This window comes from Oncorhynchus gorbuscha, linkage group LG11 (genome assembly GCF_021184085.1).
Source record: "Oncorhynchus gorbuscha isolate QuinsamMale2020 ecotype Even-year linkage group LG11, OgorEven_v1.0, whole genome shotgun sequence".
Taxonomy (NCBI): domain Eukaryota; kingdom Metazoa; phylum Chordata; class Actinopteri; order Salmoniformes; family Salmonidae; genus Oncorhynchus; species Oncorhynchus gorbuscha.
The window spans coordinates 727708-741984 of NC_060183.1; the positions used below are offsets into that span (position 1 = coordinate 727708).

A 14277-nucleotide genomic window follows, 5' to 3' on the forward strand; every position below is an offset into this window, starting at 1 on the left:
ATGAATGAGTGATGGTACAGAGCAGCATACAGTAGATGGTATCGAGTACAGTATATACATATGAGATGAGTATGTAGACAAAGTAAACAAAGTGGCATAGTTAAAGTGGCTAGTGATACATGTGTTACATAAGGATGCAGTCGATGTTGTAGAGTACAGTATATACATATGTATATGAGATGAATAATGTAGGGTAAGTAACATTATATAAGGTAGCATTGTTTAAAGTGGCTAGTGATATATTTACATCATTTCCCATCAATTCCCATTATTAAAATGGCTGGAGTTGGGTCAGTGTCAATGACAGTGTGTTGGCAGCAGCCACTCAATGTTAGTGGTGGCTGTTTAACAGTCTGATGGCCTTGAGATAGAAGCTGTTTTTCAGTCTCTCGGTCCCAGCTTTGATGCACCTGTACTGACCTCGCCTTCTGGATGATAGCGGGGTGAACAGGCAGTGGTTCGGGTGGTTGATGTCCTTGATGATCTTTATGGCCTTCCTGTAACAACGGGTGGTGTAGGTGTCCTGGAGGGCAGGTAGTTTGCCCCCGGTGATGCGTTGTGCAGTCCTCACTACCCTCTGGAGAGCCTTACGGTTGAGGGCGGAGCAGTTGCCGTACCAGGCGGTGATACAGCCCGCCAGGATGCTCTCGATTGTGCATCTGTAGAAGTTTGTGAGTGCTTTTGGTGACAAGCCGAATTTCTTCAGCCTCCTGAGGTTGAATAGGCGCTGCTGCGCCTTCTTCACGACGCTGTCAGTGTGAGTGGACCAATTCAGTTTGTCTGTGATGTGTATGCCGAGGAACTTAAAACTAGCTACCCTCTCCACTACTGTTCCATCGATGTGGATAGGGGGTGTTCCCTCTGCTGTTTCCTGAAGTCCACAATCATCTCCTTAGTTTTGTTGACGTTGAGTGTGAGGTTATTTTCCTGACACCACACTCCAAGGGCCCTCACCTCCTCCCTGTAGGCCGTCTCGTCGTTGTTGGTAATCAAGCCTACCACTGTTGTGTCGTCCGCAAACTTGATGATTGAGTTGGAGGCGTGCGTGGCCACGCAGTCGTGGGTGAACAGGGAGTACAGGAGAGGGCTCAGAACGCACCCTTGTGGGGCCCCGTGTTGAGGATCAGCGGGGAGGAGATGTTGTTGCCTACCCTCACCACCTGGGGGCGGCCCGTCAGGAAGTCCAGTACCCAGTTGCACAGGGCGGGGTCGAGACCCAGGGTCTCGAGCTTGATGACGAGCTTGGAGGGTACTATGGTGTTGAATGCCGAGCTGTAGTCGATGAACAGCATTCTCACATAGGTATTCCTCTTGTCCAGGTGGGTTAGGGCAGTGTGCAGTGTGGTTGAGATTGCATCGTCTGTGGACCTATTTGGGCGGTAAGCAAATTGGAGTGGGTCTAGGGTGTCAGGTAGGGTGGAGGTGATATGGTCCTTGACTAGTCTCTCAAAGCACTTCATGATGACGGAAGTGAGTGCTACGGGGCGGTAGTCGTTTAGCTCAGTTACCTTAGCTTTCTTGGGAACAGGAACAATGGTGAGTTGACGCTGATCTTATATTCAGTAGTTCTTCTCGACTGTATGTATTGAAACCTAAGATGACCTGGGGTACTAATGTAAGAAATAACACGTAAAAAAACAAAAAACTGCATAGTTTCCTAGGAACGCGAAGCGAGGCGGCCATCTCTGTCGGCACCGGAAGTACAATTACGTGTGTGTGTGTGTGTGTGTGAACATTAGAATAACCCTGTGATTGTGAACATTATTTGTCTGGGCATGTAAAAAGTCAGTTTGTCTGATTGTTCATGTCTGCCCTCTCCTCTCCTGTCCTGCAGAACACCAGAACTACTTTGGAGTGGACGAGAACCTGGGTCCAGTAGCAGTCAGCATCAGGAGAGAGAAGCTGGATGAAGGGAAGGAGAAGGAATGGATGCAGTATAACTACCGGGTCACCTTCAGGACCAGTCAGGTAAACAAACAAAACAGGGGATTGGGGGGAGGGAGGGAGGGAGGGAGGGAGAATGGATGCAGTATAACTACCGGGTCACCTTCAGGACCAGTCAGGTAAACAAACAAAACAGGGGATTGGAGGGAGGGAGGGAGGGAGGGGGAGGGAGGGAGGGAGGGAGGGAGGGAGGGAGGGAGGGAGAGTTGAGAGATATTTCTATTGAATGGGTGTACCATCACAGCAGAAAGATTTGTGACATGTTGCCACAAGAAATGGGCAACCAATGAAGAACAAACACCATTGTAAATATAACACATATTTACTATTGTAAAGTGACTGTTCCACTGGATGCCATAAGGTGAATGCACCAATTTGTAAGTCGCTCTGGATAAGAGCGTCTGCTAAATGACTTAAATGTAAATGTAAATGTACATGTATTTATATCAAATAAACACACACTATATAAAATAAACACACACTATATCAAATAAACACACACTATATCAAATAAACACACAGTATATCTACGTTTATCTGTCACAGGATACAGAAGGTGTAAATGGTATAGTGATAGTATTTGCAAAGTAGTAATATCAAAAACAGAAAGTGTCCAGATGAAAATATTGAATAAATATTAAATGATACCCAGACACATTGATGGAAGTGAAGGAAATGCTATAACCACCTCTCACCCACATTTAGTGGATGTGTTACTACTGTAGACGTTTCATACCTCCTGGGCCGTATACAGTGTACCTCACTGAGTTCCCTGAATTCCTATTGGACCTTGTAGTCATGGCAGATAATATTTTAGTTTTTGGTGACTTTAATATTCGCATGGAAAAGTCCACAGACCCACTCCAAAAGGCTTTCGGCATCATCATCGACTCAGTGGGTTTTGTCCAACATGTCTCTGGACCTACTCACTGTCACAGTCATACTCTGGACCTAGTTTTGTCCCATGGAATAAATGTTGTGGATCTTAATGTTTTTCCTCATAATCCTGGACTATCGGACCACCATTTTATTATGTTTGCAATTGCAACAAATAATCTGCTCAGACCCCAACCAAGGATCATCAAAAGTTGTGCTATAAATTCTCAGACAACCCAAAGATTCCTTGATGACCTTCCAGACTTCCTCCACCTATCTAAGGACGTCAGAGGAGAAAAATCAGTTAACCACCTAACTGGGGAACTCAATTTAACCTTGTACCCTAGATGCAGTTGCACCCCTAAAAACTAAAAACATTTGTCATAAGAAACCAACTCCCTGGTATACAGAAAATACCCGAACCCTGAACCAAGCTTCCAGATAATACCCGAGCCCTGAAGCAAGCTTCCAGAAAATACCCAAGCTCTGAGAAAGAAAATACCAGAGCCCTGAACCAAGCTTCCAGAAAATACCCAAGCTCTGAAGCAAGCTTCCAGAAAATACCAGAGCCCTGAACCAAGCTTCCAGAAAATACCCAAGCTCTGAAGCAAGCTTCCAGAAAATACCAGAGCCCTGAACCAAGCTTCCAGATAATGAAGCAAACTTCCAGATAATACCCGCCTGAAGCAAGCTTGAAAATACCAGAGCCCTGAACCAAGCTTCCAGATAATTGAAAGGCTTCCAGATAATTGAAAGGGAAATGGCGCCACAACTGGAGGTCTTCTGACTTGCTTGGAAAGACAGTACCGTGCCGTATCGAAGAGACCTCACTGCTGCTCGATCATCCTATTTTTACAACTTAATTGAGGAAAGCAAGAACAATCCAAAATGGATTTTTGATACTCTCGCAAAGCTAACTAAAAAGCAGCATTCCCAAAGAGAGGATGGCTTTCACTTCAGCAGTGATGAATCCATTATCTTCTTAGGTGAAAAGATCATGATCATTAGAAAGCAAATTATGGATGTGTACCAAACTCACTAAAAGTGGCAGAAATAAAACCTCTCTTGTAAAAGCCAAACCTTGACCCAGAAAAATATAAAAAACTATCGGCCTATATCGAATCTCCCATTACTCTCAAAATGTTTTGAAAAAGCTGTTGCACAGCAACTTACTGCCTTCCTGAAGAAAAAATATCCAAATCGGGGAGGCAGGTAGCCTAGTAGTAGTACTAGTGGTTAGAGTGTAGGACAAGTAACCAGCAGGTAGCCTAGTAGTAGTACTAGTGGTTAGAGTGTTGGACAAGTAACCAGCAGGTAGCCTAGTAGTAGTACTAGTGGTTAGAGTGTAGGGGAGGCAGGTAGCCTAGTAGTAGTACTAGTGGTTAGAGTGTAGGGGAGGCAGGTAGCCTAGTGGTTAGAGTGTAGGGGAGGCAGGTAGCCTAGTAGTAGTACTAGTGGTTAGAGTGTAGGGGAGGCAGGTAGCCTAGTAGTAGTACTAGTGGTTAGAGTGTAGGGGAGGCAGGTAGCCTAGTAGTAATACTAGTGGTTAGAGTGTAGGGGCGGCAGGTAGCCTAGTAGTAGTACTAGTGGTTAGAGTGTAGGGGAGGCAGGTAGCCTAGTAGTAGTACTAGTGGTTAGAGTGTAGGGGCGGCAGGTAGCCTAGTAGTAGTACTAGTGGTTAGAGTGTAGGGGAGGCAGGTAGCCTAGTGGTTAGAGTGTAGGGGAGGCAGGTAGCCTAGTAGTAGTACTAGTGGTTAGAGTGTAGGGGAGGCAGGTAGCCTAGTAGTAGTACTAGTGGTTAGAGTGTAGGGGAGGCAGGTAGCCTAGTAGTAATACTAGTGGTTAGAGTGTAGGGAGGCAGGTAGCCTAGTAGTAGTACTAGTGGTTAGAGTGTAGGGGAGGCAGGTAGCCTAGTAGTAGTACTAGTGGTTAGAGTGTAGGGGAGGCAGGTAGCCTAGTAGTAGTACTAGTGGTTAGAGTGTAGGGGAGGCAGGTAGCCTAGTGGTTAGAGTGTAGGGGCGGCAGGTAGCCTAGTGGTTAGAGTGTTAGGGGGGGCAGGTAGCCTAGTAGTAGTACTAGTGGTTAGAGTGTAGGGGAGGCAGGTAGCCTAGTGGTTAGAGTGGTTAGGGTGTAGGGAGGCAGGTAGCCTAGTAGTAGTACTAGTGGTTAGAGTGTAGGGAGGCAGGTAGCCTAGTAGTAGTACTAGTGGTTAGAGTGTTGGACAAGTAACCAGCAGGTAGCCTAGTAGTAGTACTAGTGGTTAGAGTGTTGGACAAGTAACCAGCAGGTAGCCTAGTAGTAGTACTAGTGGTTAGAGTGTAGGGGAGGCAGGTAGCCTAGTAGTTAGAGCATTGGACTAGTAACTGGAAGGTTGCAGGATCGGATCCCCGAGCTGACAAGGTAAAAATCTGTCGTTCTGCTCCTGAACAAGACTGTTCCCCGTTAGGTATTGAAAATATGCATTTGTTCTTGACTGACTTGCCTAGTTAAGTAAAGATAAAATAAAATGCTTCAGTCTGGTTTTAGACATAGAGACGGCAGTAACCATCAGGAGACGGCACTTGTGAATCTGGTAAATACCTTGGTTAATGTCGGGAGGCAGGCTCTGCATCTGTCCTAGTGCATTGGACTAGACCTTGGAAGGTTGAATCAGTTCACAGCAGACTGGAACCATTTAACTCCGTTTTGTTTGTAGCAACACCTTGTTTAGCCAGCGTTGTGTGAAGTCACTCCATTTGTTCACACTGACCGTGGCCTGAGTAAGAAAGTAGCCCATCACTTTTTCCTACTGATCTTACACATGCTACATTGAGGACATCAATGTTGCTGAGAAAAGTATCTTTCAAAAACAGTCAGTCAGTTAGTTAGTCAGTAAACCAGTCACCCAGTCAGTCAGTCAGCCAGTCAGCCAGTTGGTCAGCCAGTTGGTCAGTCAGCCAGTTGGTTAGTCAGCCAGCCAGTCAGTCAGCTAGTCAGTCAGTCAGCCAGCTGGTCAGCCAGTTGGTCAGTCAGCTAGTAGGTTAGTCAGCCAGTCAGCCAGTCAGTCAGTCAGTCAAGTTCTGGCCTGGTTTTAGATCTTATCGGAGTCAGCCAGTTGGTCAGTCAGCCAGCTGGTCAGCCAGTTGGTCAGCCAGTTGGTCAGTTGGAAAGTCAGTCAGTCAGCCAGCTGGTCAGCCAGTTGGTCAGCCAGTTGGTCAGCCAGTTGGTCAGTCAGCCAGTTGGTTAGTCAGCCAGTCAGTCAGCCAGTCAGCCAGTTGGTCAGTCAGCCAGCCAGTCAGCCAGTTGGTCAGCCAGTTGGTCAGCCAGTCAGCCAGTTGGTCAGCCAGTCAGCCAGTCAGCCAGTCAGCCAGTTGGTCAGTCAGCCAGCCTGTCAGTCAGCCAGCCAGTCGTTAGCCGAGTCAGCCAGCCAGTCAGTCAGCCGTCAGCCAGTTAGTTAGCCAGTCAGCCAGTCAGTCATCCAGTCAGTCAGCCAGTCAGCTAATTCAGTTAGTCATCCAGCCAGTTAGCCAGTCATCCAGCCAGTCAGCCAGTCAGTGAGCCTGTCAGCCAGTTAGTTAGTCAGTCAGTCAGTCAGTCAGCCAGCCAGCCAGCCAGTCAGTCAGTCAGTCAGTCAGTCAGTCAGTCAGTCAGTCAGCCAGTCAGTCGGCCAGTCAGTCAGCCAGTTGGGCAGTCAGCCAGCCAGCCAGCCAGTCAGCCAGCCAGCCAGCCAGCCAGCCAGCCAGCCAGCCAGCCAGCCAGCCAGTCTGCCAGTCAGTCAGCCAGCCAGCTCAGCCAGCCAGTCAGCCAGCCAGCCAGCCAGCCAGTCAATCAGTCAGTCAGCCAGTCACACACACAGACAGACTCAGCTGTCAGTGAATGACTCTAGTTGGTCTGCTCAGTTGAATAATGAAGGTGAAACAGATGCAGGAGAGGGTTGTATCGGGGGTGTCACTGATATTAAATGTCAGTCCTGGTTTGAAGCCAACCTTTTCTCATATTTCAACTAAATGGGTCACGCCAGCACTCTCCTCTCGGTCACAGAGACAAGGTTAAATCCCCTGTTCAGTCACTGATGGCAATGGTGTATCTGCACTGCAGTGAACAGTCTCTCAGCCAGTCTCTCTCTCTCTCATCCAGCCAGTCTCTCAGTCAGTCTCCTCTCTCAGCCAGTCTCTCTCTCTCAGTCAGTTCTCTCTCAGCCAGCCAGCCAGTCTCTCACTTTATCTGTCTCTCTTTCTCAAATGGTTCAGTCTCTCTCTCTCTCTCTCTCAATTTATCTGTCTCTCTTTCAAATGTTTCTCAGTCTCTCGGCCTTTCTCAAATGTTTCCAGTCTCTCTCTCTCTCAATTTATCTGTCTCTCAGCCAGCCAGCTCAAATGTTTCTCTCTCAGCCTTTCTCAAATGTTTCTCAGTCTCTCTCTCAATTGATCTGTCTCAGTTTCTCAAATGTTTCTCTCAGCCAATTGATCTGTCTCTCTTTCTCAAATGTTTCTCAGTCAATTGATCTGTCTCTCTTTCTCAAATGTCTCTCTCTCTCAATTTATCTGTCTCTCTTTCAAATGTCCAGCTCTCTCTCTCAATTTATCTGTCTCTCTTTCTCAAATGTCTCTCTCAGTCAATTTATCTCTCTCTCTCTCTCAATTTATCTCAGTCAATTTATCTCTCTCTCAATTTATCTCTCTCTCAGCTCAAATGTTTCTCAGCTCAGCCAAATGTTTCTCTCTCAGTCAGTCTCAAATTTTCTCAAATGTTTCTCTCTCTCTCTCTTTCTCAAATGTTTCTCAGTCTCAAATGTTTCTCTCTCTTTCTCTCTCTCAATTTATCTCTCTCTCTTTCTCAAATGTTGGGCTCAGCCTCTTTCTCAAATGCCAGTCTCTCTCTCAGCTCAGCCAGCCAGCCAGCCAGCTCTTCTCAAAGTCAGTCAGCCAGCCAGCTAGCCAGCCAGTCAGCCAGCCAGCCAGCCAGCCAGTCAGCCAGCCAGCCAAATGGTTCTCTCTCCAGCCAGCTCTCTCAGTCAGTCAATCAGTTATCTGTCTCTCTTTCTCAAATGGTTCTCTCTCTCTCTCTCTGACTCTCAATTTATCTGTCTCTCTTTCTCAAATGTTTCTCTCTCTCAGATGCAAATGTTTGTCTCTCTCTCTCTCACTCAATTTATCTGTCTCTCTGGTTTCTTTCTCAAATGTTTCTCCATATTTCAACTTTCTCAAATGTTTCTCTCTCTCTCTCTCAAGATCTGACTCTCTTTCTCAAATGTTTCTCTCTCTCAAATCTGTCCTGTTCAAATGTCACTGATGGCAATTGATCTGTCTCTCTTTCTCAAATGTCTCTCTCTCTCTCCTCTCTCAATCTCTCTCTCTCTCTCTCTCTCTCTCTCTCTCTCTCTCTCTCTCAATTTATCACTCTCTCTTTCTCAAATGTTTCTCTACTCTCACTTTCTCAAATGTTTTTTTCTCAATCAAATGTTTCTCTCTCTCTCTCAATTCAAATGTTTCTCTTGTCTCTCTTCTCAAATGTTTCTCTCTCTTTCTCAATTTATCTGTCTCTCTTGGACAAATGTTTCTGCTGGAGGGGTGGAAATGTTTCTGCTGGAGGGTGGAGGGATTCTCAAATGCTGGAGGGGTGGAATTTATCTCTCTCTCTCTCTCAATTTATCTGGAGGGATGGAAATGTTTCTCTCTGGAAATGTTTCTGGAGGGGTTCTCTCTCTCAATTTATCTGTCTCTCTGGAGGGATTTATCTGTCTGGAGGGTCAATTTATCTGTCTCTCTCTCTGGATTTATCTGTCTCTCTTTCTCAAATGTCTCTCTCTCTCTCTCTCCTCAATTTATCTCGCTCTCTCTCAATTCAATTCAATTTATCTTTATTTACATGGCAAGTTAAATTTATCTCTCTTGACAAAGTCTCTCTCAATTTATCTCTCTCTCTCTCTCTCTCTCAATTTATCTCTCTCTCTCTCTCTCTCTCAATTTATCTCTCTCTCTCTCTCTCTCTCAATTTATCTCTCTCTCTCTCTCTCTCTCTCTCTCAAATGTTTCTCTCTCTCTCTCTCTCAAATGTTTCTCTCTCTCTCTTCTCAAATGTTTCTCTCTACTCTCTTTCTCAAATGTTTCTCTCTACTCTCTTTCTCAAATGTTTCTCTCTCTCTCTTTCTCAAATGTTTCTCTCCTCTCTTTCTCAAATGTTTCTCTCTCTCTTTTCTCAAATGTTTCTCTCTCTTTCTCTCTCAAATGTCTCTCTCTCTCTCTACCTCTCTCTACCTCTCTCTACCTCTCTCTACCTCTCTCTACCTCTCTGTCTCGGTCTCTGTCTGTATCTTTCTCTCTCCCTCGCCCTCTCTTTACCTCTCTATCTCTCTATCTCTCTATATATATATCCATCCCTCCCAGTTAACAACCCTACGTGGAGCAATCCTGGAGGATGCAGTCCCCTCCACGGCGAGACATGGTACAGCCCGAGGCCTACCTCTAAAAGAGGTTCTGGAATATGTGATGCCTGAACTCAACATCCATTGTCTGAGACTGGCCCTCAACTCCCCCAAGGTCCCCGAGCAGCTCCTCAAACTGGATGAACAGGGGGTGAGTACTAGGGGTAGGGGATAGAGAGAGACAGTGTATTGTAAGGTTAGGCTACATGTAGACAGGGCTGGAGTATAGACCAGTGTCTGAGGCTGGCCCTCAACTCCCCCAAGCTCCCCGAGCAGCTCCTCAAACTGGATGAACAGGGTGAGTAGAGTAGCACAAGGGTTCAGATGTTTGTTCTCTAGTGTTGTGATGTTTGTTCTCTGGTGTTGTGATGTTTGTTCTCTAGTGTTCTGTGATGTTTGTTCTCTGGTGTTGTGATGTTTGTTCTCTAGTGTTGTGATGTTTGTTCTCTGGTGTTGTGATGTTTGTTCTCTGGTCTTGTGATGTTTGTTCTCTAGTGTGATGTTTGTTCTCTATGTTTGTTTTGTTCTCTGGTCTTGTGATGTTTGTTCTCTGGTGTTGTGATGTTTGTTGGTCTTGATGTTTGTTCTCTGGTGTTGTGATGTTTGTTCTCTAGTGTTGTGATGTTTGTTCTCTCTCTGACACACTATAGATCACATAGATCTCTCTGACACACTCTCTGCTGAGAGAAGGCTCAGTCCACAGCCCACATTGCACCCACTGGAATGTAATGCACAATAAGGAATAGGGTGCCATTTGGGATTCACTCTCAGACCACATGGAGTAATATAGTCATATGTGACTGGTTATTATGTATTCTGCTTTTCTGGTTGGATGGTACAAGATGCCATGTTGTGTTGTCTGTTTAAATGAGATGTGTTTCAGAGGTGGATGGTAGAGACCATGTTGTGTTGTCTGTTTAAATGAGATGTGTTTCAGAGGTGGATGGTAGAGACCATGTTGTGTTGTCTGTTTAAATGAGATGTGTTTCAGAGGTGGATGGTAGAGACCATGTTGTGTTGTCTGTTTAAATGAGATGTGTTTCAGAGGTGGATGGTAGAGACCATGTTGTGTTGTCTGTTTAAATGAGATGTGTTTCAGAGGTGGATGGTAGAGACCATGTTGTGTTGTCTGTTTAAATGAGATGTGTTTCAGAGGTGGATGGTAGAGACCATGTTGTGTTGTCTGTTTAAATGAGATGTGTTTCAGAGGTGGATGGTAGAGACCATGTTGTGTTGTCTGTTTAAATGAGATGTGTTTCAGAGGTGGATGGTAGAGACCATGTTGTGATGTCTGTTTAAATGAGATGTGTTTCAGAGGTGGATGGTAGAGACCATGTTCTGATGTCTGTTTAAAAACTTCTTAGGGCTGAAATCCCATTAACGGGATTGATATGACAACAGCCAGTGAAAGTGCAGGGCGCCAAATTCAAAACAATAAAAACCTCAATTAAAATTCTTCAAGCATCCTAGTATTTTACACCATTTAAAAAATAAAAGTAGCGTTAATCCAGCCACAGTGTCTGATTTCAAAAAGGCTTTACAGCGAAAGCTCCACAAATGATTACGTTAGGTCACCACCAAGCCACATAAAAGCACAGCCATTTTTCCAGACAAAGATAGGAGTCACAAAAAGCACAAATACAGATAAAATGAATCACTAACCTTTGATGATCTTCATCAGATGACACTCATAGGACTTCATGTTACACAATACATGTATGTTTTGTTTGATAAAGTTCATATTTATATTAAAAAAAAATTACATTGGCGCATTACGTTCAGTAGTACCAAAAACATCCAGTGATTTTGCAGAGAGCCACATCAATTTACAGAAATACTCATCATAAATGTTGTTGAAAATACAAGTGTTACACATGGAGTTGTAGCTATACTTCTCCTTAATGCAACCGCTGTAACAGATTTCAAAACAACTTTACGGAAAAGCAAACCATGCAATAATCTGAGAACGGCGCTCAGAAAACAAATACATTTATCCGCCATGTTGGAGTCAACAGAAATCCGAAATAACCTTATAAATATTCCCTTACCTTTGATGATCTTCACCAGAATGCACTCCCAGGAATTCTAGTTCCACAATAAATGTTTGATTTGTTCGATAATGTCCATCATTTATGTCCAAATAGCTACTTTTGTGCGTTTTGTACACAAATCCAAACGCTCGTGCAGGTCTAGCCGAAAAGTTATGTTACAGGTCGTAGAAACATTTCAAACTAAGTATAGAATCAATCTTTAGGATGTTTTTATCATAAATATTCAATAATGTTCCAACCGGAGAATTCCTGCCTGTAGAAAAGCAAGAGCGCAGGTCGCTCTCATGTGAAATGCGCGTGACCAGCACGTGGCTCTCTGCCAGACACCTGACTCATTCCCCTCTCATTCAGCCCCACATCACTATAGAAGCCTCATTCAAGTTTTTAAAAACGGTTGACATCTAGTGGAAGCCCTAGGAAGTGCAACAAAACTGATATCCCACTGTGTATTCGATAGGGGCTGAGTTGAAAATCGACCAACCTCAGATTTCCCACTTCCTGTTTGGATTTCTTCTCAGGTTTTTGCCTGCCATATGAGTTCTGTTATACTCACAGACATCATTCAAACATTTTTAGAAACTTCAGAGTGTTTTCTATCCAAATGTACTAATAATATGCATATATTAGCAACTGGGACTGAGGAGCAGGCCGTTTTCTCTGGGCACCTCTGGGCACCTTATTCAAAAACCAACCACCACATTCCACAGTTAGAACCTCATACCAGCGGTAAAGCATGGTGGTGGTGGTAGTGTGATAGTTTGGGAATGCTTTGCTGCCTTAGGACGTGGACGACTTGCCTTAAAAGAAGGAACCATGAATTCTGCTCTGTATCAGAGAATTCTACAGGAGAATGTCAGGCCATCTGTCTGGGAGCTGAAGCTGAAGTGTAGCTGAGTCATACAGCAAGACAATGATCCAAACACACTCTCAAGTCTCCATGAAAATTTTTAAAAAGCAACAAAGTTGAAGTTTTGGAATAGCCTTTTCAAAGTTCAGATCAAAATCCCAATTGACATGTTGTGGCAAGACTTGAAATGAGCATTTGAAAACCCATTATGCATGCAATAGTGGGCCAAAATTCCTCCACAGCGATGTGACAGACTGATCAACATCTACAGGAAGTGCTTGGTTGCATTCGTTGCAGCTAAAGGTGTCACAACCAGTTATTGAGTGTACAGGATTTATTTTTCACACGGGGGGAATTGGGTGTTGCATAACTTTGTTAATTAAATAGGTAAACTCATTATCCATCTGATAACATTCAGTATCAACAATATGTAAAACATTAAATATAGAAAATCAGAAATGGGGTCAAATAGTTTTTCCACAGCCCTGTACTATATATTCATCAATACGTTGTCTGTTTGTTTCAGTTGAGTTTCCAGCACAAGGTGGGGGTGCTGTACTGTAAGGCGGGCCAGAGTACAGAGGAGGAGATGTACAACAACCAATCAGCTGGTCCCGCCCTCGATGAGTTCCTCGACCTATTGGGACAGAGAGTGAAACTGAAGGGATTCACCAAGTACAGAGCACAGCTCGACAACAGGAGTAAGACTATATACGCACGCACGCACGCACACACACACACACACACACACACACACACACACACACACACACACACACACACACACACACACACACACACACACACACACACACACACACACACACACACACACACAAATCCTACCGTGAGCATCTGTAGTACTGTAAATAATGTATGGCTGCGTCCCAAATTGCACCCTATTCCCCATATGGCTCTGGTCAAAAGTCGTGCACTACGTAGGGAATAGGATGCAATTTGGAACTCAAAAAGGTATAATAGAAAGACATTGTTTATCTTGAGTCTTTAACACGAATGTCCTGTATGTCTCTTGTTGTGCTACACTGGCATGGTTTGTTTACCAACACGGTTTGTTTACCAACACGGTTTGTTTACCAACACGGGTTGTTTACCATTACAGTTTGTTTACCAACACGGTTTGTTTACCAACACGGTTTGTTTACCATTACGGTTTGTTTACCATTACAGTTTGTTTACCAACACGGTTTGTTTACCATTACAGTTTGTTTACCAACACGGTTTGTTTACCATTACAGTTTGTTTACCAACACGATTTGTTTACCAACACGGTTTGTGAACCAACACGGTTTGTTTATCAACACGGGTTGTTTACCATTACAGTTTGTTTACCAACACGGTTTGTTTACCATTACAGTTTGTTTACCATCACAGTTTGTTTACCATTACAGTTTGTTTACCATTACAGTTTGTTTACCATTAAAGTTTGTTTACCAACACGGTTTGTTTACCATTACAGTTTGTTTACCATTACAGTTTGTTTACCATTGCAGTTTGTTTACCATTACAGTTTGTTTACCATTACAGTTTGTTTACCAACACGGTTTGTTTACCATTACAGTTTGTTTACCATTACAGTTTGTTTACCATTGCAGTTTGTTTACCATTACAGTTTGTTTACCATTACAGTTTGTTTACCATTACAGTTTGTTTACCAACTCGGGTTGTTTACCAACACGGTTTGTTTACCATTAGAGTTTGTTTACCAACACGGGTTGTTTACCAACACGGTTTGTTTACCATTAGAGTTTGTTTACCAACACGGTGTGTTTACCAACACGGTTTGTTTACCATTACAGTGTGTTTACCATTACAGTTTGTTTACCATTACGGTTTGTATAATGTTACTGTTTGTTTACCATTACAGTTTGTTTACCATTACAGTTTGTTTACCATAACGGTTTGTATAATGTTACTGTTTGTTTACCATTACTGTTTGTTTACCATAACGGTTTGTATAATGTTACTGTTTGTTTACCATTACAGTTTGTTTACCATTACAGTTTGTTTACCATAACGGTTTGTTTACCATTACTGTTTGTTTACCATTACAGTTTGTTTACCATTACAGTTTGTTTACCATTACAGTTTGTTTACCATTACAGTTTGTTTACCATTACTGTTTGTTTACCATTACA

The 14277-nt window shown here is 43.8% G+C and overlaps 1 protein-coding gene across 5 annotated transcripts in view; it reads left to right on the top strand.

The window, feature by feature from the left end:
* LOC124048028 (signal-induced proliferation-associated 1-like protein 2) overlaps positions 1-14277 on the top strand; it is a 393892-nt gene that overhangs the window by 162357 nt on the left and 217258 nt on the right. For all 5 annotated transcript variants that reach the window (XM_046368394.1, XM_046368390.1, XM_046368391.1 and 2 more), the window contains exons 6-8: positions 1835-1968; positions 9186-9374; positions 12648-12822. In XM_046368394.1, the coding sequence (XP_046224350.1) occupies positions 1835-1968; positions 9186-9374; positions 12648-12822 (498 nt within the window). The remainder of the gene's footprint in view (positions 1-1834; positions 1969-9185; positions 9375-12647; positions 12823-14277) is intronic.